The 23,202-nt window shown below is 38.4% G+C and overlaps 1 protein-coding gene across 2 annotated transcripts in view; it reads right to left on the bottom strand.

The window, feature by feature from the left end:
- The window catches only part of MLLT3 (MLLT3 super elongation complex subunit), a 279,354-nt gene that overhangs the window by 9,016 nt on the left and 247,136 nt on the right, over positions 1 to 23,202 (bottom strand). For both annotated transcript variants that reach the window (XM_053571693.1, XM_053571703.1), the window contains exons 6-10: positions 14,089 to 14,164; positions 12,199 to 12,328; positions 9,569 to 9,668; positions 3,909 to 3,980; positions 2,714 to 2,785 (exon numbers count right to left, since the gene is read on the bottom strand). In XM_053571693.1, the coding sequence (XP_053427668.1) occupies positions 2,714 to 2,785; positions 3,909 to 3,980; positions 9,569 to 9,668; positions 12,199 to 12,328; positions 14,089 to 14,164 (450 nt within the window). The remainder of the gene's footprint in view (positions 1 to 2,713; positions 2,786 to 3,908; positions 3,981 to 9,568; positions 9,669 to 12,198; positions 12,329 to 14,088; positions 14,165 to 23,202) is intronic.

The following is a 23,202-nucleotide window of genomic DNA, read 5'->3' as shown; positions in this document are numbered from 1 at the left end:
TCCCCTTGGGAAATCCATGGCTCCCTCCCCTAACTCTGTTTTTTAATTATAAGAAAGTGAATGCATTATTTTTTATCTGATTATATCTTTAGAAACCAGGGTTCTTTCCCTCTGAGGCAGCGCCTTCACTAAGTGTAAGTAATGGACAGGCCTTGCTTTATCTCCTTCTGCCCAGTCAGGTCTGGGATAACTGTGGTCTGAATGTAGAATGGCTTGTGCTATGGTCTACGAAGCACTGTCCACCAAATGAGAATGTGTGCCCTACCCTGGGTTAAGAGGCAGGCCACAGGTTCCATCTACAATGTAAGGGTGCCAAAACATGATAGGCAACTTCCCAGAAGGAAGAAAATCACATTCAGCAGAACACTTCTCAGGGAGGCTTCTCCATGTGGTTAGAAGAAATACTCTGACACACCACTCATTCCCCATTCCCTGAAGACAATTCTAAAACAAAAATAGCTAGTTTCTAAATTGCTAAACTGTCCTCTAAGGAAGCCTGGTTTCCCGCAGAGTATTTTTCCACCAGAGTAGGGATGCAAATCCAGGCTTAGAGCTGAAGTGCTAGGGAAATGAGATGTGCTCCACTTCACTTCCCAAATAAATGTGGAACACGCGGCTTAACGTGAGATCAAATTATTACTCAGGCCTGGGTAGTCTTCACCTGGTTTGACTGTGTCCACTCTACTGTCTCTATACCCTATGCTATCGAAAAGTGGCTTCGGAACACAGACTCCTTGATCCAACGCTTTCTATTCATTAAACTAGATGCTGAGTGCCAGGACTGAATGCCCCCAGAGCAAAACAAAGCTATTTTTGTGAGCCAAATAAAATCATCAGACCAGATTTTTGGATAGCATGCATTTAACAGCATGTGATCCTAGGTGCACCAGAAATTCTGCTTTAGGTGTTCAAGTCTGCATGGTGGAGAAGACATAGATTTTGTGGGATGCATTCCATGAGATGAGCAGCCCTCAAGGTGGAGAATAACATTAGTCCTCAATAGTGCTATGTTTTACAAAAGGAATTAATTAAGCAGTAAACCGTGACAGGACATGCATCATGGTATCATAATCACAAGCCTCAGCTGCATTACAAGGCAAAAGGCCAAATACTGAGAGCTCTCAACCAGCCTGGGAATGCAATTAGGGTGAAATGCTGTGTGCCCTGGAGTGCCTTTATGCCAGGTTAAAAATTCATAGATATTACTCTCTCCCTCTAGAATACTAAAATAATCTACTTGGATGGAATTCTCCAGTAGGCCACCTCCCTTCACAATTCTTTCAAAGGTCAAAATAAAGGACAATGTTAAATTAAGAATGCCAATGATGCCCCAAGGTAAGACCCTGCCCAAAGGCCTAGTATCCTTGTCTCATTCACTGGGCTTTCTTTGAGAAGGTGTCCCAACCTTGCCCAAACATCTGTCTTGCCCTCCTGTGAGACTCACTATTTGGGCCTAATTTGGGCATTAGTAACTTTATTGGACAATTGGTCCATGGTGGTCCAGAGTTAGCGTTTGGGAAGAAATGAGAAGATCAGCTAGCTAATATTTACCATCAGTATTCAGTCAATTTGCCTCAAGTAATTGGTAAATAACAGATAATACAATTTTCATTTCCACAAAAGGAAGCCAAAAAAAAAAAAAAAAAAAAAAAACTTGGCAAAGTCCTTAGGGTAAACTACTCAAACCCTGCTCCTCTACCCACACTAACTTAAAAGGAACTGCAAGAAATGCAACTTATCTACCATTAAGAAGCACAGGTCTGTGGGTTTTTGTTCAAATCTCAAAAGCCAAAAGGGTTAAAAAGTTTATCGGACCCATCAGGAAACTTGGCAAGTTTGAGAGTATTTCTAGATTTAAGCAAAAACATACACAGAATATAAATGTGACCAGCCATTAAACATTAAAAAGAAAAAAACAAAAACCCTACACACAGCTGGGGTAGATTAAGCACTGACTTCAAGTCATTTGAAAGTAGTAAAAAAAAAATTTCAAACAGTGAAACAACCTACAAATATGGCCTTGAATTTAGAATGCACAGCATTCTCTTTAAGTGCTAAAGAAAAATTATTTTACCAAGAGCCACTATTAATGCAATAGAAGCATGCACTAATAACTGGAAAAAAACTAAAAACAAAACGAAAAAAAAAAAAAAACCTTATCTTTTCAAAACATCTACTTGTGCTAAATAGAAGTTTCCCTACTCTGTAAGTATTCCACAGTTGAGTTCATAATAATAGAATATACGTTGTACAAGATAAGGGAAATGAAGAAAATATTTATTTTCCTTAGAATAGCATTGGCAAAGGTTACCTAATTGAATCACAAATGTTTACAACACTTGACTCAAATTTCTTATCACTGTTTTCCCATGAAACCAGAAGCCTGGGCCCAAAGGTTTTTGCATTCCAACCATCCCCTCCCTCAGCCCACATTACAACATCAGCTGACTAGGGGATCACTACATTCCAGCATCACCTAGAAAAGTGCTAGTTTTCACCTAGCACCAGGAGAGGGAGATAACCCCCATGGAGCTCCAAAGTGGGCTTCTGGGTGGCCTCAGAAATGGGAACTCTCCCTAAATACATCTATGGGTGGCATTAGCCTAATTCTGATAGTCTGAGGCTACTTGGCATCCAGGTACTATCATGCTACCATAGGACAAAGTAGGCCTTGAGGTTTCTGGAAGGGGTTGTGATAAAAAGTATTTCTCACCTGCTGCAGAATGTGTCTTTCCCTCAGTGTCATTAACCTTCTGTGAAGCTCTACCAGTTCATCTAGATACGCCTGAAAGAGAAGAGTACCCCCCCAAAGAAGAAGCACTTTAAGAAGCAGTTCAAAAACAAATAAATACATAAGAATGAACAACAGTTGGTGGTTCCTCCTTCTACCAAGCTATCCCAGGCTGTGCGGGCTCAGTGCCCAAAGGCCTCTGTAGACCTCATCTCTCCTGGATCAAACATTATCCTATCAAGGCAGCTTTTAGGGGGTGGGGAGGGTGTGGCAGTTCTTCTAGTTACTTGCTCTTAACAAAATTCAAGTGAGTAGATTCATCTTCCCCCAACAATGTCTCTTTGAAGAATGGGGGGGTTCATTGCTAAACTGTGAGTTTAAACATGTTATCACAAGCTACCTTCATGTTTTTATTCTTCGATCTCAAGATTTTTTTTGACTAAGAGAAGAAAGGGCTAACTTTGAACCTGGAAACATCAATGCACATTACTGATCACATCAGGGAAAATTCATAAAAAAGAAAAAAAGAGGCTTCCTGGTCATACCACACCATACCATTGGCAAGTGAACAATGCCAGCAAGTGACAGAACAGGAGAAAATCTTATGAAAAACAGCGATCACTATCTAAATTAACATATGGTTTACCAAAGCACCTCTCTTTCCATATGTTCTGCATGGGTGTCCACAGCACCCTTCGCAATCAAGCCACAGGCAAAATCTGTGAAGGATTTGAGAGGTCTGCCCTGACCCTGCAAAGCATGTTAGGGCCGTACCCATACCAGGTGGCTTAACTCCCACCAGGTCTTGTAGTCAGATTTCAGATCCAGGATGCACACTCTGGGAAACACACTAGGATCCTACATCCTGCTCCCCTACACCTAAGATTCCTTACCCACTACCTCTACGGCATTCTCTTACCTCCCAATTTGATGTGCCTGAAATCCCTTGGCAATGGAGCATCACGGCAAGTGATAGCATAAGGCCAAGCTTAAACTGAAGATACAAGCAACACATAGAAAATAAACTACAAAGCATGGGGATGAAGTGCTCATCATCTGGACACTTTGAGTACTTCCGATGAAGAAAATGAGAAGAGAACCAGCAAGGATGATCAAGGGGAAGAAAAAGAAGAGTTGCCTGTGTCACAGTTTACCTAGTAACAGACGGGAAACCTACCTTGTCACATTCGCCATTCTTTATTTGCTTATCTGATTTACTCTGCTTTATTGGACTTTTCACTTCAAGAATCTAGGGATCAAAGAGAACACTGTGTTAAGTTTTATTTCAAGCACCTCTTAGCTAACCAACCACATAAACAAAGGCACTCACTGAATGAAATATTATACAATAACGCCATTCCAAAAATAGCATTGCTCCCCCCTACATTTTCTTTTTTTTTTTTTTCTTTTTTTTTATTGTTGGGGATTCATTGAGGGTACAATAAGCCAGTTACACTGATTGCAATTGTTAGGTAAAGTCCCTCTTGCAATCTTTCTTCTAATCTTACTTTCTCTTGAAAATAAATTACTTGTATCTGAAATGCTAAGTCAGAGCAGTAGAAAGTAAAAGAAAAAAACGTTGACGATAAGAAAATTGATCTAAGTTTCGAAGGCTGCTCCTCTTTTGCGAAGACACTTTCACCATATGTACAGCAGCTGAGTTATTCTGAAATGATAGTCCCCTCTGGCAAGTTTTTCCTATTTATTCTGCTGTTTCAGCATGACAACCAGCGCTCAGTATGCTGGCAATAATAAAAGCTCACACTCAAATGCCCTTTTTAGTACCCTACTTTAGGATTCTATCAGTTACTCCTAGCCACCGAGTTGAATTCTGCTTTGGGAATGAAGATGGCTATGAGTTACATTGGTTGCTTCCAATCTTGGGTCTTCCCATTCAAGAAATAAAGTCACAAGACTGTCTTCTGTTTCAAGATGTGTTTACCCAGAGTAAAACACCAAATGCCTTTCCTTTTATCCGCACAGTTACAAATTAAGTTATGAATAGTAGTTCCATATACTATTCCAAAGCTTTGTTGGGCAGCTGCATTTCTAATTGATAACAAGGAGAAATAAATTGTTATTTAATAAATGCAGCTGGCACCTTTGACGGGGTCTTCAAAATTTAGAATTATGAGGAGAAAATTTTTAAATAGTCCTCACTTGAAAAAGCTGAGAACCACACAATTTATTAATGATGAGTGTTTATAAATCTGTATAAATATAAAAAGCAAAGTAATTTGTCTCTTACATTATAATTAAATAGCGAGTAGGCTGTTATAACTGGAAACTAGTATTAATTGGAGACAAATATTAAAGAAGGAAAATGTCCAAGAAAGACTTAAGTCTCGTATTTCTACTTGTCTCTCTATCTGTTCTCTGCCCTAAATAAATCACAGTTCTGTTCAGAGATCTACCATATTCCATAATGTAAAGATTTTAAGAATGAGTCCACTTTTAATTTGTAGTGGTGAGAGCACTGATTAGGTTTAGAAGCCTGAGTTTAGGTAGTAGCCCTATGATTTAATATTGAGGCCTCCAAAGATAAAGCAAGAGAAAGAAACAAGGTAACACCCAGATCCCCATTTGGCTTTAATTTTTTTATGCTAGTAATAAGCATTTTACTTGTTGAGGATACATTCTGGAAAAAAAATAAATCCTAAATTTTTCTATGTTCTTCTTTGAATAATGCGTGGGTAAGAAGTGTCCTTCTAACAGTCTTTCCTGAGAATCGCACTTATTTCTTCATTTTTAACATTAAGATAACCACGTGACCAAATTGACCAGGCTAACTTAAAATACAACACTTTTGGCAAAGAGATTACTTAATAGCAGAGACAAGGCAATCATTTTTAACACACCCACTGTAAAGGAAACCAAACACTCTACTACATTCAGAATTTCCTCCTCTCTATTGTTGGAAATGAGACCTCAAGGGAAAAATCAGCAGTCTGAGACCTAGAAGTAAGTAGGTCAGTAGATGGCACTCCTCGCCAACTCAGACACCAGGGCCGGGCAACAGACACTCCGCGGAGGAGATTTCTGGCAAGTGGAGGGGAAAAAACAGTGCCTGTGCTTGCTGGCTTGCCTTGTGCCTGAGAGAACTGAATTCTGTTGCCATCGTATCCTGCCCCCTCCCACGGCCCCTTCCCCCAACGAGCTGCACTCTGGGTGTCCAAGTGACCGAGGACGCTGTGTGTGTATGGAACCGTGCTAACTTCGTTTAGAGAGTTCTGCCACCTTCTCTTCAAAGCAGAAAATAGAACATTTGGGCGCTTAAGTACCACACATTCCATAAGTGCTACAGCACAGAAGGCCAAAATACACTGAAATCCTAGTTTCTTTCTTCTGAAGCTGCAGTGGCAGGAACAAAAGCTCCCGGTGTCAGTGACCCGCCTCAAGTTACTGAGTGGCTGCCCAGAGAGGGCTCAGTTAATCTTCCTTCTTTGATCTCTCCCTGCTCCAAAATAAACAGCTTTGTCAAAACCTCATTCTGAGAGCACTGAGCCCTACTGAAGACAATTGTTTTATTTATGATCATTTCTTATCTTTAGGAAAACGACTCCAGAATATAAAAGTACAACACCTTGTCTTCCACAGGCTTGTTTCAAACCAGTTTAACTGGATAGACTCTTTTTCATTTCATTCAACATGCCTTGCAGGCTAATAGGTGATTTATGATATTCTGAATAGTAACCCGGGTCCAGTGGATCACTTCCTTCCTTTAAAGCCCCTTTCCCACTCCCTGTAGTACTTCTGGCTAAAAAAGACCTGGCATTTTGTTTTTGTTTGAAATTCACATAAGGGAGGTTTGGAGTGAAAAAACCATCTCTGGTTAAAATGGTGCAAAAACACTCTTTATTATTTTCTATTAAGTTGTAGTAAGGGAAACAGAGCCACCCTGTCTACCTAGACACACCATTTATGGGTACGGTAGTCTCTGAAAATAGAAGAATTGTATTAAGCAGCACTTCTGTCCTTAATCTGAGGACATGGCACGAGAATTAAACTTTCAGGATTTTATTTTTCTGTATCCCTTTGTGAGAAATGACAACTCAATTATTAGCAGATGGATTCTCTACTGGTGGTTCCTATACTGATAGATCTTTCATGTTAATGAAATACTCAGGTTAATTACTTGCTTTGTTGATGTGTGGCTCTCTCTGTTCACTTTTTTTTCAGTAGTTAGAAAATGTTTGAGTCAATTAGCACTTTCCCTCTTCTTTAGTCCCCAGAAGATTTGAGAAAAGGCAACAGACTATTCAGCTTTGCTAGTACTTTACAAGAAACTTGAGAGATCATTATCAATTTTCAAGTACAGAACAGCCAAGGGGGATGAAATAAGGAAACGCAAGTCTTCCCATTTTGGCATTAGGCCGTTCCAGTATGTTTTCATCTGTTTTGTTTGATGTGAAATTTTAAATTCATATTCTCTCTTTTCCCCACCAGCCTCCACTTCCTCCCTCCCTCTCTCTCTCTTACACATATACACACACATTCAAATATAAGTCTAAAAACATATTCTACAGTGAAATGTAAGGGATTTTTAAATTTGTAATAAATGTTTACCATATTACTCCATCTGCATGGAAAACTAAGAAATACTAGCCATGTTATTTTCTTTTTAAGTCCCAGAACACAGACTTATAGAGACGGCATCACATCTGCCAATGTAGGTGATTTGAGAGGGTAAAAAATCAGTACTAAAAGTTTTAAAAAACCTTTTTATGCCTTCTCAGCTCTAAGACATAGCTCCAATGAGGCAAGCACTCCTGTGGTACATATATTTCCTACCACAGACTACCTAAATGTGGAAGAGTATAGATGTCTTACTATGCTTACAGGTACATGGAGAAAGAGACATATGAGGGAACATTACTGGCAGGTCAAGGACTCACATGCTTGGAGCTATATTTATTGAACTGACATGCCAAGGATAAAAATCACTTTATCTGTTTAATCAGATAAAAATCACTTTTTTTCCTCTCCAGATAAATAATACTACTACTCGTTTTTGGTTTTGCTTTGCTAGACAGGTAAAAACCAGTCTAACAAAGCATCTTAAACCTTTCCCTAAAGCCAGCTAGGGTCAGCTCCAGACTGCCCATTCAGGAAGGGTTTAAGCGCAGCTCTCAGGTTTGAAGGGCAAGGTATGGGCTTGCTGAAGCTGCATCTCCTCAGCAAGTCCAGGCTTCAGAGATGCTGAATGAGACTGATGAGGGGCACAAAAGCACACCCATCGCTCCCAGAACTACCACCGCTGCTGCTGCCCACCAAGTATCCTAACTCTTGATACAGCACACACCAGAGGCAGAAATTGAGCCTAAATAGGTTTAAATAGGATAAAAAATACAGTCAAGGTTCAAATTCTATTCTTTTGCCAGCATTTATGGAAGCACAAATTTACAAAAGGATCCCAACATAGCTAGTTGGCCAGCCCAGCGTCCCTCTCATCTCATCTCATGGCCTATGATGTTTATGTCCTTCCTCTCTTTACTTTCCCCTAGTGATGGGAGGAATCATGCAGAGGTGAGGGTGGCTGGGCCACTGGCAGGTGGGCTGGCCCTGGGAGATGGGAGGAGCCAGGATATGGATTAAGAAATAACCAGGTTGGGCTCCATGCCTACGTAGGACACAAAGAAACGGCAACTGAACTGTAACTGGTAGAGTAAAGAGTACTGGCATCATTCCTGCTTGAAAATGAAGGATTTAAGTTATACATAAAACTTTAAATTTCTCATTTACACAGTTTAAGAGATCTGTGCTTATTCTTTACACCAAGTGTAAAAAGAAAATGTCTTCAGCTATAAAATAACATTTTCCAAGTAAAAAACAAAGACCACAAATTCAAGGGCAAGACCATTTAAAATTGTAGGATGCCTGTGCTAAAAATTTTCAACAAAAACCTAGTTTTTTAATCTTCAAGTTAATATTCATACAGTAACTTGAATCAAGCAATTATTGTAGAGGTCATAGGAAATCTGTCTAAACAGAAGGATAAGAAAAGGTTAAATGTAATGAGAGTATTAACTCAATGCACAGTGAGGCTTTATACAATATTCATGATACTTGAAAACAGTTTACTTTAGTAGGCAATGAAAATGTCCTAATCTTATTTATTTGTTTAATAGGAGCTCTACCTCATAGCCTTCAAAATGCTGCCTAGACGGTATCCAAATAATTATATTTTGAGTTGACTGTCAAAATGAGCTTTCCTTTAGCTCAATTTATAACAATGACCATGATTTTCTCTGCCTTTTATTAATTATTCTTTGCAGTGATGATACTTTTTCCTTAGACAAGAAAAGAGGGGCAAGGCACCTATAATAAGAAACATCTATTACCTACTGCGTGCCAAGTAGGGGCTGTGCACTGCCTAATGCTATTTACACATATCATATTTCATCTTCCCAACAACCTGCCAGGTAGGTGTTAATGTCAGAACCAGAAGTTAAAAGTTATTTCCCACCAGCGTATTACTAGTAGTTAAGAATGGGGCTTTCTACCAGCCCCAAAGGTCATATTCTTTCCACTTAAGTCATCCACCTACTGCTGAGGTGTGAAGTTACATAGAAATCAGAAGTATGGACAACACTTTTGTCACCATCCCCTCTTGCATCTACTTAATAAACTCATCCAATGGAACATACTCACCTTCTTGTGCAAGAGAAGTCCTTAGACCTGAACTATATGTTTATTGCTGAGGTTGTGGCTTCTCGTGTATTTGGCATCAAGAAGGACTTTGTTTAAAAATTAAGGGATAGAAAGTTTTGTGTGCTTTGTAAAAATGATTACATTAAGCTCTGCAGAGTCTTAAAGGATGCAAACCTGACCATTTACCTGGTTGTTGTTGGTTTTTAATAAGGGTGGTGGAGGTTCATGACGTAGGGGCGAAGAAGCAGAACTGCTTTCACTGTCACTGCCATCACTTAAGCTAACTCTGAAAAGAGACAGAGAGCAGCCATACGCGTCACTTCAAACAGACGATTCTTGAAATATCCATGGAGATAGACAGGCATATAAAGTAAGGACTCCAAACATTAACCACTCAAAAGTTCATTTTAACTCACAACTGCTAACATGTATTGGTACTTACTTTGTTTCTGGACCTGTGTTAAGTGCTTTACCTGCCATTTCTGTCTTCATGATCTCTTACTTCACAGATGAGCAAATGTGACTGGGTCACTTACTTATCTAGGGTCGCAGAGGTAGAAGTAGTGGCTCCAGGATTCAAACCCAGGCAATCCTAAGCTAGGGCTCAGCCACTATGCTTTACTGGTGTTATTCATTTATCTCCTTCTCCAGCTGTGCCCACCTACTGTCAGCAAGCACGTTACTCCAGCTTACAGAAGGTCAGAAAAATTAGTTTGTAGATGACTACTCTTATTTTCCTTTCCCCTTGCCTCTTTGCTACAGATGAAAAAAGGTATAAATATGGCTAGAATGCAGGCTGTAGGAGTGGAAGCAACTGATACGAAGAATGTGGGCAACAGCCCTGCACCACTGACAGCTGAGTGACATCTGAGGATGGGACATGTGACATGGGCATGCTAGAACCACCACAAATCCTTTCTACTGTGTCAAGGGTCAAGGCTGTCTCTAGTTCTCAACATTGATAAAACCATGTGTTGGAAATATACTACAGAAACACAAAGAAACATGTGTGGGATAACTGGTTTAGAAAAATATAATGGTATCATTCAACAACTAAAGACAATAAAAATATCACCTCCTCCCCCTTTTTTTCTTTTAAGAAAAGAAAGTGGAAATTTCTTTTAGCCAGAGCAGGAGATATTTCTTTATTCTACTCTGCTGAATGCATGCCCTCCAAGCTCACTCCCTCTCTCTGGTTATATGGTAACCTAATGTAACATGTTTCACAGAAACAGAAAATGCTTTAGAAATCAGGAGTTTTTCTTTCACTCTCAATAGGCAGTCACATTTTAGCTCTCTAATATATTCAGATAGACAAGATACAAGATAGGAAATGAAAGGGATACACTGGGAAATTCTTTTAGCAAAAACTGATGGAGCTTGTTTTTTCTTAACTAAATTACATTAATGAAGTGTTCAGTTGAAGCGCTGTTTAAACTGCTTCTCGACTGAAGTGGATGGCTGAGTATTTAAACTGATTAAACAGTTGAGACTTCACAAGTGCACTGAAGATCAAATGTTACATTGGTGCTGCTGTGCCAACAGCACATGTCAGGTGGAGAAAAAGAAAACCGTCTCCAACAATGTGTACCTCCATCAGACAACTCATAAACCTATGTGATCTGACCACACTGCCTCGGGGAGACAGGGCAGTAAGTGGGTGGTGGGCAGAGGCTAATCACAGAATATCCAGATTTTTCTAAATAATAACTTGGGGGATTATCTAAATAGCTTGTATATTTTTCATCAACTAAATTTGAGAGCAGGCAGTGGTCAGGATTTTGTTTGATGTAAATAAGTTACATACTCCCAGTTTCAGTCCACTGAGGTCTTTTTGCCTTACTAGTTTCCTTCTTGTCAGATAAAAGACTTCTGAAGAGAAATGTTACAAGGCCAAGGCCGTAAGTTTCCTTATTTCCTCCAATTTTTAAAAGGAGTACTGGCAGGCGAGTTTAGGAGACATGGTAGAGAAAGAGGTACTGAGTAGGGCCATAAGAAAGAGTCACTGAGAGATGTGACAGGGCTCATACCCTCAGGAAGCCCTTCCCAAAGGACGCTAAGGAACTGCCAATTAGGAAGCATATGGTTTGTCCAGTTCGGGTGAAGACTGCATTCTTTTTTAGGAATTTTAGGGCCTTCTGTACAGATAATTGGAAAACATTTAATGCAATATATAATATTGTAAACATAATTAGATTTTAAGTTCAAGTTGATTTCATTTTTTTCTACTCCAAACAAATTAAAATGAGCATGCCCATTTGTTTTTCCTCATGATAAAGAAATAAAATCCTCAAGGCAATTTCAAGTTGACTATTAATTATAAGTGACATGAATTACCATCTTATAATGTGGAATTATGCCTCACAGCATTAAAGCTACTTAAGGAACCTAATTGTCAGCACACTTACAAGGAATTTATTTGCTGGAAAACACACACAGGTGATCCTAGTTTTAATTAGGTCACACACACATAATTCACTAGAGACACTTCTGTATTTCTAACTACAAACAGGAATTTCTTCAAATTCTGAGAACATCTACAGCAGCAGATATATACAAACTATTCAAACGAAAACATTTTATTTCAAGACTTCTGCTATCACTTTTTCCTATAAAATTTTTAGAGGAAAAATCTCCTTTTTCTGAAGAAAAGGAAAAATAGTTCCTTGTAAAGAGAAGTGTAAGCACGCTCAGGTGCCCCAGCTTCAAATGAATGTCGCCATCCACTGCCCCCATTTTGCTGTGATTATACTAGTAGGTCTAGTGAAAATATTTCATTCCATCCCAGGGCACCTCTTTCCTGCCAAGACACTCACCTGCGACTCCGACTGCCTCCTCTATTTACAGGTCTCTCCATTTCAGAGTCATTGTCATTATCCTCAGCCTCATCTGATTCCTCTTCATTATCATCAGAATGCAAATCTTTCATTATAGATCTTAAAGGACCTAAGTCACAACAGTGAAGTACAGGCAATCAAACGCCCTATTTCAAACACACTCAGCCACATTAGACACAGAGGAATTCTTATAAGCGCCAAACAGCGGTGAAAATAATTAATCATATATATTTATACAATTTATAAGACAAATTGTGTACAGTTTCTGGAAGGCAACCTCTGCTAAAACACTATTGTTTTCATAATAGATTTCCCAAAATGTTCATTAAAGATTCTCTATTTTTTAGGAAGTTTTTTTGTGTATTTTTCTTCCCTAATAAAAGTTACACCTAAAAAGAAAAAGAAACATCTATTAGTAAATTGAATGTTGTGTTACGTTAATCCATGTATTGAAAAGTTGAGATTAATAAATCACTGTGGTTGTAACTTGTTCTTGGCAACGCAGCCTTTGTGTGGTAGTTTTTGATCTATTAAGGTTTAGCTGTTCCTTTTATTTCAAGGTCAATTTCGGGTCAAGCAAGCATTTCAGTCAAGTTCAGATTATAAAGTACTCCAGTTCCATGGTGTAATGTCCTATCTCTGATCTTCATATTGATCTTGGACACAAGGTCTTTTTGTAACAATTTTAAACAGCTAATTTCCATTTTACTTTTTAAGAAATGCCTGGCAAACTACCAGTATGTATTAACGTAAATAAGACTATAATAAATCAAGTGCCCAGAAAATTCAAGACAGTGTCCAATATTAGAAGGAAAAAGTCCAGCCATAACTAATTTTATTCTAGGACAGGACAAAGCTGAAAAAACACAGGTGAAAACTCATTAGTGTGGCTTATTTTCCCTGCATTATGCTGAATGTGTTGAAAACCAAATGGATATTTTTAATCTCAGAAAGATTGTAAAGGCAATCAAGATAGTGAGAAAGGCACTTTCATTCTGGATTAGGCAATTCCTAAAGTCTAATCTATTACTAACTCAATGCTAAAATAAGTATTGACTCCCTGAAGCTCACATTCTGCAAAACTCAAATTTCTCTGCATTTGTAGTAGGCTTATTTCTTTGGAAGTCAGTGGAACAAGACCTCTGAATAGGCAAAACAATTACTGTCCTTTATTTTATTTTTTTCCTGGAAGCTTAGCCTTAGTTCAAACACACACAATTTAAATCCCTTTCAAAACATACAAGACCATCAGGAATTCAGCATAGTCAATGAAAAAGGTGATGTTCAATATGCTAAAACAAAAACAAAAACAAATTATTCTTTAATACTAACTCATTATTCATGTAAAAAAAAGCCTACATTTGATGATTTTCCATGTACACAAAAAAGGAAATAATGTAATTAGTTAAGTGTTCTACTTTAAATTTCCTTATTCTGAGTTAACACTTGATCATGAATAGAGGGAAAAACATTTAAAAGATAGCCAGTTAACATTCTATTAATCTATAGAAAGTAAATAAAATGAAAGATGTCCAGGAGGAAGACTAAAAAACTTATTCTTCTATGTCAGAGCCTCTTTAGTCCAGCTTTTGCTATTATATTTCCTTTGGGAACTCCCTGAAATGGGTTGTGTCTATAATCCCTTCGTAAAATGGGAATCTGATGCAGGGATTGGAAAAGGGGAAATTTCTAGAGCCTAGCCTCACGTATCAGAAAAATACTCGAGTGTATTCCTAAGGGAAATAAATACAACTGCATAAAAGCCAAATTATCATTCAAATAATAAAACAGCAGAAGATAGGTCATAAATCAACTCATAAGTAGTTTTATGAGAAAAATGTCTCAGAGTTCCCTGGGAGATGTTGATACCTTGTTGCCTGGTCTGGGATGGTGTGAAGCTGGAGCTGGAACTGGAGCTGGAGCTGGCAGGACTGGGTTGTTCAGACTTTAAAGAAGAAAAGAAAAGTTATCATTAATAAATTAATGGGACACTGCACACCTAAAATTGAAAACAGTGTTGTTGCTCAAAGCATCTTTGCAAAAATGACTACGTATTTCATTAAGTCAAAATACTAACACAGGATATATGTTGTCCTTCTTGTTCTGCCCACCTTATTATTTTTATTGAAGTAGAAACAACTATATAAACCAAGGGTTATGAGATAAGCACCTGAGTGATACATGAGAAAAAGAGCTGGCTTGGATTTCCTCTGTTTACTGCTATACAGATCTCCTCCTCCTAAGAGATACCTTGATTATTCTTTCTGCAATGTTTGATTGACTCAACTGGTTAAAACACAGCAGTAATGAGGCCAAGGTCATTAGTTCAATCACATTATGAACCAGTTAATTTCACTCTGGTCCAAGGCCATGACCCAACCTTAACCCCATTCATCCACAGTTCACAAGTGGAGGCCAATGTTTATGATGATACCCAGCCAAGTCCCACAAATGAGTCAGGGGGAGGTGTTGCCATTTAAAAATATTCCCTTTAATTCCACAGCCTATCAATGGCAGGAAAAGAGTGTCATACACACATCTCAATCTCTTGCTGTCACAGAATTCTCTTCATCCTGTAATACCCACAACAAGTTCTATATCCTCTTTGACACACCCAGCTTAGATCTTCCTTCTCTAAATCCACTCACAATGTCCTGGATGAATCACCTGTCTGCTTATCGAGGATGCTGCAGTACCGAGTCCCTCCTCCTCCATACAGACGACAGCTGCCAGCCCGGGAAAAAGCAGGAGTCTGTTTTTTAGTTCGTTATCCACTCATCCTTAGCACAATGCACTGCATACAGCAGGCGCTCTGTATCTGTGACTGACGGCACATTAGACTCTCTGTTCCACCATCTACCAGTTTTTATGAGAGACTTCATAGCAGAAAAAGGACAGGCACAGTGGACAGGTTGACAGAAGTATGCAAAGAAATTGATCATATGACCAATACACTTGAATTTTACATATTTAAGGCCAAATGTCTTAAAATAAGTTAATAATGCTAACAGATTTCGTTGTGAGAGTGGACTGCTGTCCCATCTCTAATGTGCTTACAGTTTCAACTGCATATTCACATTATTTGAGAAACACGTGCGGTGAGGTCTTGCCATGTATAGGACACATCTTTTTACTTCATTCAATGGGTAACCCAGTTGGAGGACAAAAATACAATCAGAAACCGCTAAATGAGGATGAGAACCTGAGTTCAGTTTTATTTTTTGTCTCTTCCACCCCCCCCCCCAACAACACTGAACTCCCATCCCCTTCTCCCTAAGTAGCACCAAACTCCACCAACCTCAACAGAAGGAAACACTTTCAGGCATTCCTAATGGACACTTCACATCCTCAGGCTGGATGAGAAAACAGGTGTCAACAATCTACCACTCACTCTGCAGGAAGAGAGCCAGACGGGGTCTCTAACGAGCAGCAGGTGGCCCACCAACCCTCTACCACTGCAAGATTTACTTGAGAATGGCAGCGCCATGTCTTGCACATCACTGTTAGTGGTGCACGAAGAAGAGCTTTACAAGAGCAAATGCCTGTGTGAGGTGCTCTTTATTTCTGTCCAGTGGCTTCCACTGCTAAGCCCCAATGGTGACTTACATAACTGAAAGGGTTTTCAGTTAGTATTGATGTGGAATACCCATCTGTAAAACATTCCTCCCAAGGCTTGCAGGGTTTTCCTCTCCAAGTTGCTCTTTTCAGTCATGAAAAATGTCTGCAAATGGTATTACTTTGATAGCTCTGGAAACCATTTGGAAGCCAAAAATGAGGTTTCCTTACAGTAAGCAGAGAAAGCTCTGATTCCCCATCCCGGCCGAGCTGCACATATCATGCTGGACTTAAAGAAGACATTCTGCCAGTGCTATCTGCTGCGAGTGACATTAACTAGGATGACAGGAGAGGACAGTGGCCAACTCTCCAACTACTTCACAGTGAACTTGACCTAACTCTCTCAAGCATCATGCTCATTCTATTACAGATCCAGTCTGGAGGCAGCCTTCTTTTAGTTTCTTACCTAAAACAAAGTTAATAATTCCACAATTGCTAATCACCAGAAAACAGAAAAACAGTAAAGAATGTAATACAAGAGGAAAGGCCTTTTCTTCACTATTTAATGACTCACGGCCTGCCTCTACCACAAAGCATTTGAGATACAGTAGAAGACACAATAATTCTATAAGGATGTTAAATAGAAAGCTCAAAGCAAAAGAGCTGGACAAAAAAGGACAAAGTGTTGAATGGTGGGCAGCAAAGCAATGTTTTGGAAGCTTTTGATAGTCAGGAAAGGCATTGAGAGCTGATGGAACTTCTAAAAATGACCCATAGTAGTGAATTTCAAGGACCTGTTAAGATACAAACTGCTGCCCCACCCAGGAGTCCCTGATTCAGTAGTCAAGGATGTTGAGGGGTGGGAGGTACAGAATCTGGATTTTTACAGGTGATGTTGATGCTGTGGGTTCAGAGACCAATCGCATTTCTGAGAATCACAGACCGAGGACCCAGAGATCAATAATCATAGATATTCATCAGAAATCAGTAGGCAGAAGTCTATACATGAGGAGATTCTGATTTAATAAGTGTGAAGTGGAGATCCAGACATAGTTATAAAAAGCTCAACACAGAATATTGATGAAAGTTCCAGCTTGAGGCCACTGATTCTAGGTCAGTCAGGGTTTTTGTCCTCTAAATGAAAAAAAAAAAAAACCTCTAGGTTTTGGAAAGAATTTTAAATTTAAGAAAGCACAAGAGTGTACATAGTGAGAAAAATTAGAACTGTATCAATTTACCCAGAAGCAGCATCCCTCCATGCTTTTCAAAGCACTTTGCAAGAAAGCACCCTGACAGAACAGCGACCAGTCCACGAAAGCGACATTTATGAAGTGCATGTACAACCAGGCTGTGACAGACCTTAAACTAACGTAAGCTGACTGGTACAGAATTCTGCTGAATGGTAACTGCTCAAACAGCCATTCTGCCAGTACAGGAGGCTGGCACTGTCTTACATTTCATCAAGTCCAGCCAACAGAACAACAGCTCAGTTTAAGTGATGTATTTTAGTTTTTTAAAAAAATCAGACTTACCCTCCCTAAAGCACAAGTCAAGGATGATTATATAAACTACAGAAGGTTATTTGCTTTACAAAAAGAAAATTCACCCAAAACATGGCTAGATTAAGGACTTTGTAGGCTTCAAGGATTTAAAGAAAAGATACAGCACCCTCTCTTCCTTACTCCATCACCTAAGAAGCATTTGAAATATGTGTTTGTGTACATGTGTACAAGCTTGCAACGTATGAACACCAAAACAAACATTAAGAGTAGGGCAATCCAGTGAGGTTCTTATTTTTTCCCTTGGTAGTTTTATACTTATTTTTTAAATATCAAAATTCTCCTCCCTAAAAAAAAATGTTTTACTTCTTCTTGCTGATGCCCTAACCACATGCTTGGCTGACCTACTGGGTAATCAAGTACTAGCCACGAAGTTTCGTTCAGTGATATGCTCCACAGCGATGAAAGTGCAGGCATATCTCATTTCATTGTGTTGCACTTGATTGCACTTTGCAGATATTGTGTCTTTTATAAATTGACAGTTTGTGTATGGAGCAAATCCATCAGAGCCAACACTATGTGCTTCCTATCTGTGTCACATATTGGTAATTCTCACAGTATTTCATATTTTTTCATTATTATTATGTCTGTTAATGATGATGTGTGTTGTGATCTTTGATATTACTACTGTATCTTTTTCAGGGCACCAGGAACCTCACTCATTTAAGATGATGAACTTAACTGATAAACACATGTGTTCTAAATACTTCACAGACCAGGAAGTTCTCTGTTCTCTCTCCCTCTCCTTAGGACTCTCTCTTACCTGAGACAGGGAAATGAGGCCAGTTCGTAAGTCTATAAGGCTTCGAAGTGTTCAAGTGAAAGGAAGAGTTGCACGTCTCTCATTTTAAATCAAAAGCTAGAAATGATTAAGCTTAGTGGGGAAGGCATGTTGAAAATGGAGATAGGCAGAAAGCCAGGCCTCTCGTGACCAACAGCCAAATTATAAAAGCAAAGGAAAAATGCTTGAAGGAAATTTAAAAGTGCTACTCTAGTGAACACATGAAGGATAAGAAAGCGAAACTGCCTTATTGTTGATGTGCAGAAAGTTTTAGCAGTCTGGACAGAAGATCAAACCAGCCACAACATTCTTTTAAGCCTAGGCCAGAGTAAAGCTTTTTTCTTCCATTCTATGAAGGCTGAGAGAAGGGAGGACATTGCAGAAGTCTGAAACTAGCACAGGTTGGTTCATGAAATTTAAGGAAAGAAGCTGACTGCATAATATAAAAATGCAAGGTGGAGCATCAAGTGCTGATACAGAAGCTGCAGCAGATCATCCAGAAGATCTAGCTAAGATCATTGATGAAAGTGACTACACTAAAGATTTCAGGTTGAAAAAACAGCCTTCTACTGGAAGAAAATACCATTTAGGACTTTTCTAGCTAGAGAGGAAAAATCAGTGCTAGATTTCAAAGCTTCAAAGGACAGGCTGACTCTCTTTAGGGGCTACTGACTTCAAGCTAGTGACTTGAAGTTGAAACCAATATTTATTTACCATTCTGAAAATCCCGAGGCCCTTAAGAATTACGCTAACTCTACTCTGCCTGTGCTCTAGAAATGGAATAACAAAGCCTGGATGACAGCCCATCTGTTTACACCATGGTTTGCTGAATAGGTTAAGCCCACTGCTGAGACCTATTGCTCAGATAAAAATATTTCTTTCAATATATTACTGCTCATTGACAACACACTTGGTCATCCAAGAACTTTAATGGAGGCATACAAAGAGATGTTGTTTTCATTCCTGCAAACACAACATCCATTCTACAGCCCATAGATCAAGAAGTAATTTTGACTTTCAGGTCTTATTACTTAAGAAATACATTTCAGAAGATTATAGTTGCCATAAATAGTGATCCTTTTGATGGATCTGAGCAAAGCAAATTAAAAATCTTCTGGAAAATATCCACCATTCTAGATGCCATTAGGAACAGTTCTGATTCATAGGAGGTTGTCAAAATATCAACATGAGCAGGAGTTTGGAAGAAGTTGACTTCCACCCTCATGAATGACTCTGAGGGATTCAAAACTTTCATGAAGCAAGTCACTGCAGATGTGGTAGAAATGGCAAGAGAACTAGAATTAGAAGAGGGGCCTGAAGATATGACTGAATTCCTATAATCTCATTATAAAACTTGAATAGCTGATGCATTGTTTCTTATGGACAAGGGGAAAAGCATTTTTTTGAGATGGAATCTATTTTTGGTGAAGATGCTGTGAACACTGTTGAAAGGACAACAAAGAATATAATTGATAAAACAGTGGCATAGTTTGAAAGGACTGATTTCAATTTTGGAAGAAGTTTCCTCTGTGAGCAAAATGTTATCAACAGCATCATATGCTACAGAAAAATCTTTTATGAGAGAAGAGCCAATTTATGTGGCAAACTTCATTGATGTCTTATTTTTAGAAATTGCCACAACCATCCCAACTTTAAACAACCACCACCCTGATCAGTCAGTACCCATCAATATCGAGACAAGACCCTCTACTACTCACTACAGTTTCAGAGGATTAGCATGTTTTGTAAGATTTGCATGTCATTTTAGACAAGAACTATTGCACATTCGATTGACTACAAGTATAATATAAATACAACTTTTATATGCACTGGGAAACCAAGGAAAAAAATTCATGAGACTTGCTTTATTGCAATATTTGGAACCAAACCCATAATATATCTGAGTTATACCTACATATGCTTAATAATCCTAATTCTATTGTTTACTAGTATATTTTTGGGAAGATTACTTAAGCATTAGTTTTCTCAGTGTGAGGGCACTGAACCTCATATAGAAGTGATTATGATATATTGATATATTTAAGTAAAAACTACTAACTCACTGCTGTTATAATGGTAGCTAGCCAACAATTAGTTGCTACTATTATTTACAGTAGGTCACTCATTTTATACGGAGTACTGCTTTTGCCCAAGACAAGGAAAAAAGTCACATGTTTACAACTCCTAGAAGTGTTTCAAAATAGAGCACTTGTAAAGATAGATCATACAAAATCTGCATAAATTGGCACTGTCCCTTACATTAGGCGCAAACTTACTCCTTAAGTAAGAGAAGTTAGAAGTTCTGTCTTCTCTAATGGCCAAATATATTTATGAATCAATTTCAATGATTTTGATGTTTAAAACAATCAAAATAAAGAAAAAGGAGGGGAATGAATAGGAGGGGAAAAGGAGGGGAATATATTTTTTTTCAGTGAAAAGGGAAAAAACAAAGTATAAATAGAAGTTATTTCAGGTATGTTGCTATGTTTTGTACAAAATTTCTCCCTCATCTAGAAATAAAGATTTTCTCCTCATCACACAAATATCCAGAAAGACTGTTTTGAAGATGAGTATTAATGAAAGAAAAAATGCAAACGTAATATACTTTATTTACTTTTCCTGTTCAATTTGAACAGAGTACTAGGTTCTTGCAGAGGCCCTCAAACTTTTTAAACAGGTGGCCAGTTCACTGTCCCTCAGACCGCTGGAGGGCCGGACTATAGTTTAAAAAAAAACAACTATGAACTAATTCCTATGCACACTGCACATATCTTATTTTGAAGTAAAAAAACAAAATGGGTACAAATACAATCACACTGCCTCAAGTGGCCCGCGGGCCATAGTTTGAGGACCTCTAGGTCCTTCTTTCATGAAAAAAAAAAAAAAAAAAACTTATACAAACATTATGTACCTTTTGCCCTAACATAAAAAAAAAAAAAACTTAAAAGATTATCTAATTTGGTTTCTCCTCTATAAGAAACTGAAAATACTCCACTTGATTTTAAATATACAATTCAATTTTTTAAATGTCATGACATCCATGATAAACAATTGTGGAAAATTTTCTCCATAATATGAGTGAAATCTATTTTACTAACTTCCATTAACAAGTAATATATTGTGATGGCCAGTTATGCCAAAAAAAGGTAAGGGCAAAGTTAAGCACAGAAATAAGTATGAAAAATAATAACACTTGGGTTAAGTTACTCAGAGGGGATTAAAGCAAGAGTGAATTATTAAACAAGAAAAATTTATTTTTCTTTGGTTTTATATTACTACTTTAAAAACATGCTAAAATAATAAAACCTGGTATATGAGAGTAAGATTGGGCAAATATTAGTAACTCTTTGTGCTTCTTTTATGTAGCTCCATCATATCCTGATTTCATCTGCTCTCCCATGAGGAAGGCAGGTGCTATGGTCTGAATTGTGCTCTCTCCCACCCAATAATTCATATGCTGAAGTCTAACGCCCATTGTGATAGTATTAGGAGAAGGGGGCATTGGGAAATAGTTGCATTTAAACGAGGCCATGATGGGGAGCCCTCATGATGGGATTATTGCCCTTATGAGAAGAGGTAACAGAGCACTTGCTTCCTTTCTTTCTCTCTTACTATGTTGAAGATATAGCAAGAAGGCACCCATTTGCAAGCTGGGAAGAGAGCCCTTACCAGGCTCTTTGACCTTGGACGCCCCACCCTTCAGAACTGTGACAAGTAAATTCCTATTGTTTGAGCCATCCAGATATGGTATTTTGTTACAGCAGCCCATGCTGACCAAGACAGCAGGAAATATTTTTAGTTGCCATGTTACAGATGAGGAAACTGAAACACAGTGAGATGAAGTGACCTGGGTTAATGTTTGCCTAAATTGGAACCAGCTTTTCTGACTTCTAAACCAGTGTTCTTTCTGCTACACCTCTTACATTAGAAAGAGTATAGTTAATTTAAACCAGTGTTCTGAACATTAGTACAAGGGAAGAAAGTTTTCTACATCATTGTGAAGGACAGAATGAATATCCCTTTATCCACAAGGGACATCTCATGATCCATACCCACAGCAAACCAGTGGTAAAACAAAACACTTCATCCCAGGGGCTTAATGTGTCTGAATCAATTGCTTTTAAGATTTGTCCAATCAATAACTACAATGAATCCCGGCTAGGAACCTCACTAGTTCAATAAGTTTTGTAAAGGAAAGCAAGGAAGTTTCTCCTGTGAACCGCCCTGATCCTCTTGACATGGGCATTGATTCATAAGACCAATGAACGCATCAGGCAACACAGTGCAATCATTTATTTTATTTGCCTTCAAAGGTGATATACCTCCTCTTCCTAACTCTTCCCCACAAAATCTCATACGAAAAAAATACATATTTAATGCTTTAAATAATCTGTTAACAGCTCTTTCTTTCAAAACAAGGTGAAACTGAGAAAGGACACTAGGATGCTGCAACCTTCATTGCAAGACAGCTACTCAAATCTGTGATAACAAGGAAGGTTCTGCATCCCTTTTTGGCAGACTCTCTCCATTTATATTATGACAACGTTAAGGAACTTGATGTTAAATTAGAATCATATTTAGTCTCTTGGGTTCTTATATTAATATCAATAGCTATATTACCAAAAGCATTGTTATGCTCATTGTTTTCTGGAGAAAGATACTAAGAATTACCTTCTCAACCCTTATTAAAACAGGGAAAGTTCCGTAATTCTGTTGTAGGTCCAACTTACAGTTATAGAATCATCCTGGAAGCCAAGATAATCGGCTTTATATTGAGATGTCCCTGTTTTTTACAATTGCATTCGGTTTTCTTTATTATTACCATAGTCTTCACTGCTATTATTAAATGTTGTCATCATTTGGACTTACCATTCCCTGTCTGAGAACACAAAATCTCATTAGGAAACGAAATGGCCTTGGGGAACAAGGGTCTATAAATCTCTCCATAAGACCCTTTCCACACTTAAGAATGGCTATAATTTTCTGTCAGCTTCCTCTCTTTTAAGCAGAAGAGGCTCAAGTCTTTTATCTCTCATCACCAGTTGTACTTTGAAGGCTGCTACTGACTACTGCAGCCAGAACATGTGC

Source organism: Nycticebus coucang, chromosome 2 (assembly GCF_027406575.1).
Source record: "Nycticebus coucang isolate mNycCou1 chromosome 2, mNycCou1.pri, whole genome shotgun sequence".
Taxonomy (NCBI): Eukaryota; Metazoa; Chordata; class Mammalia; order Primates; family Lorisidae; genus Nycticebus; species Nycticebus coucang.
This window is presented reverse-complemented; position numbering and strand designations above follow the sequence as displayed.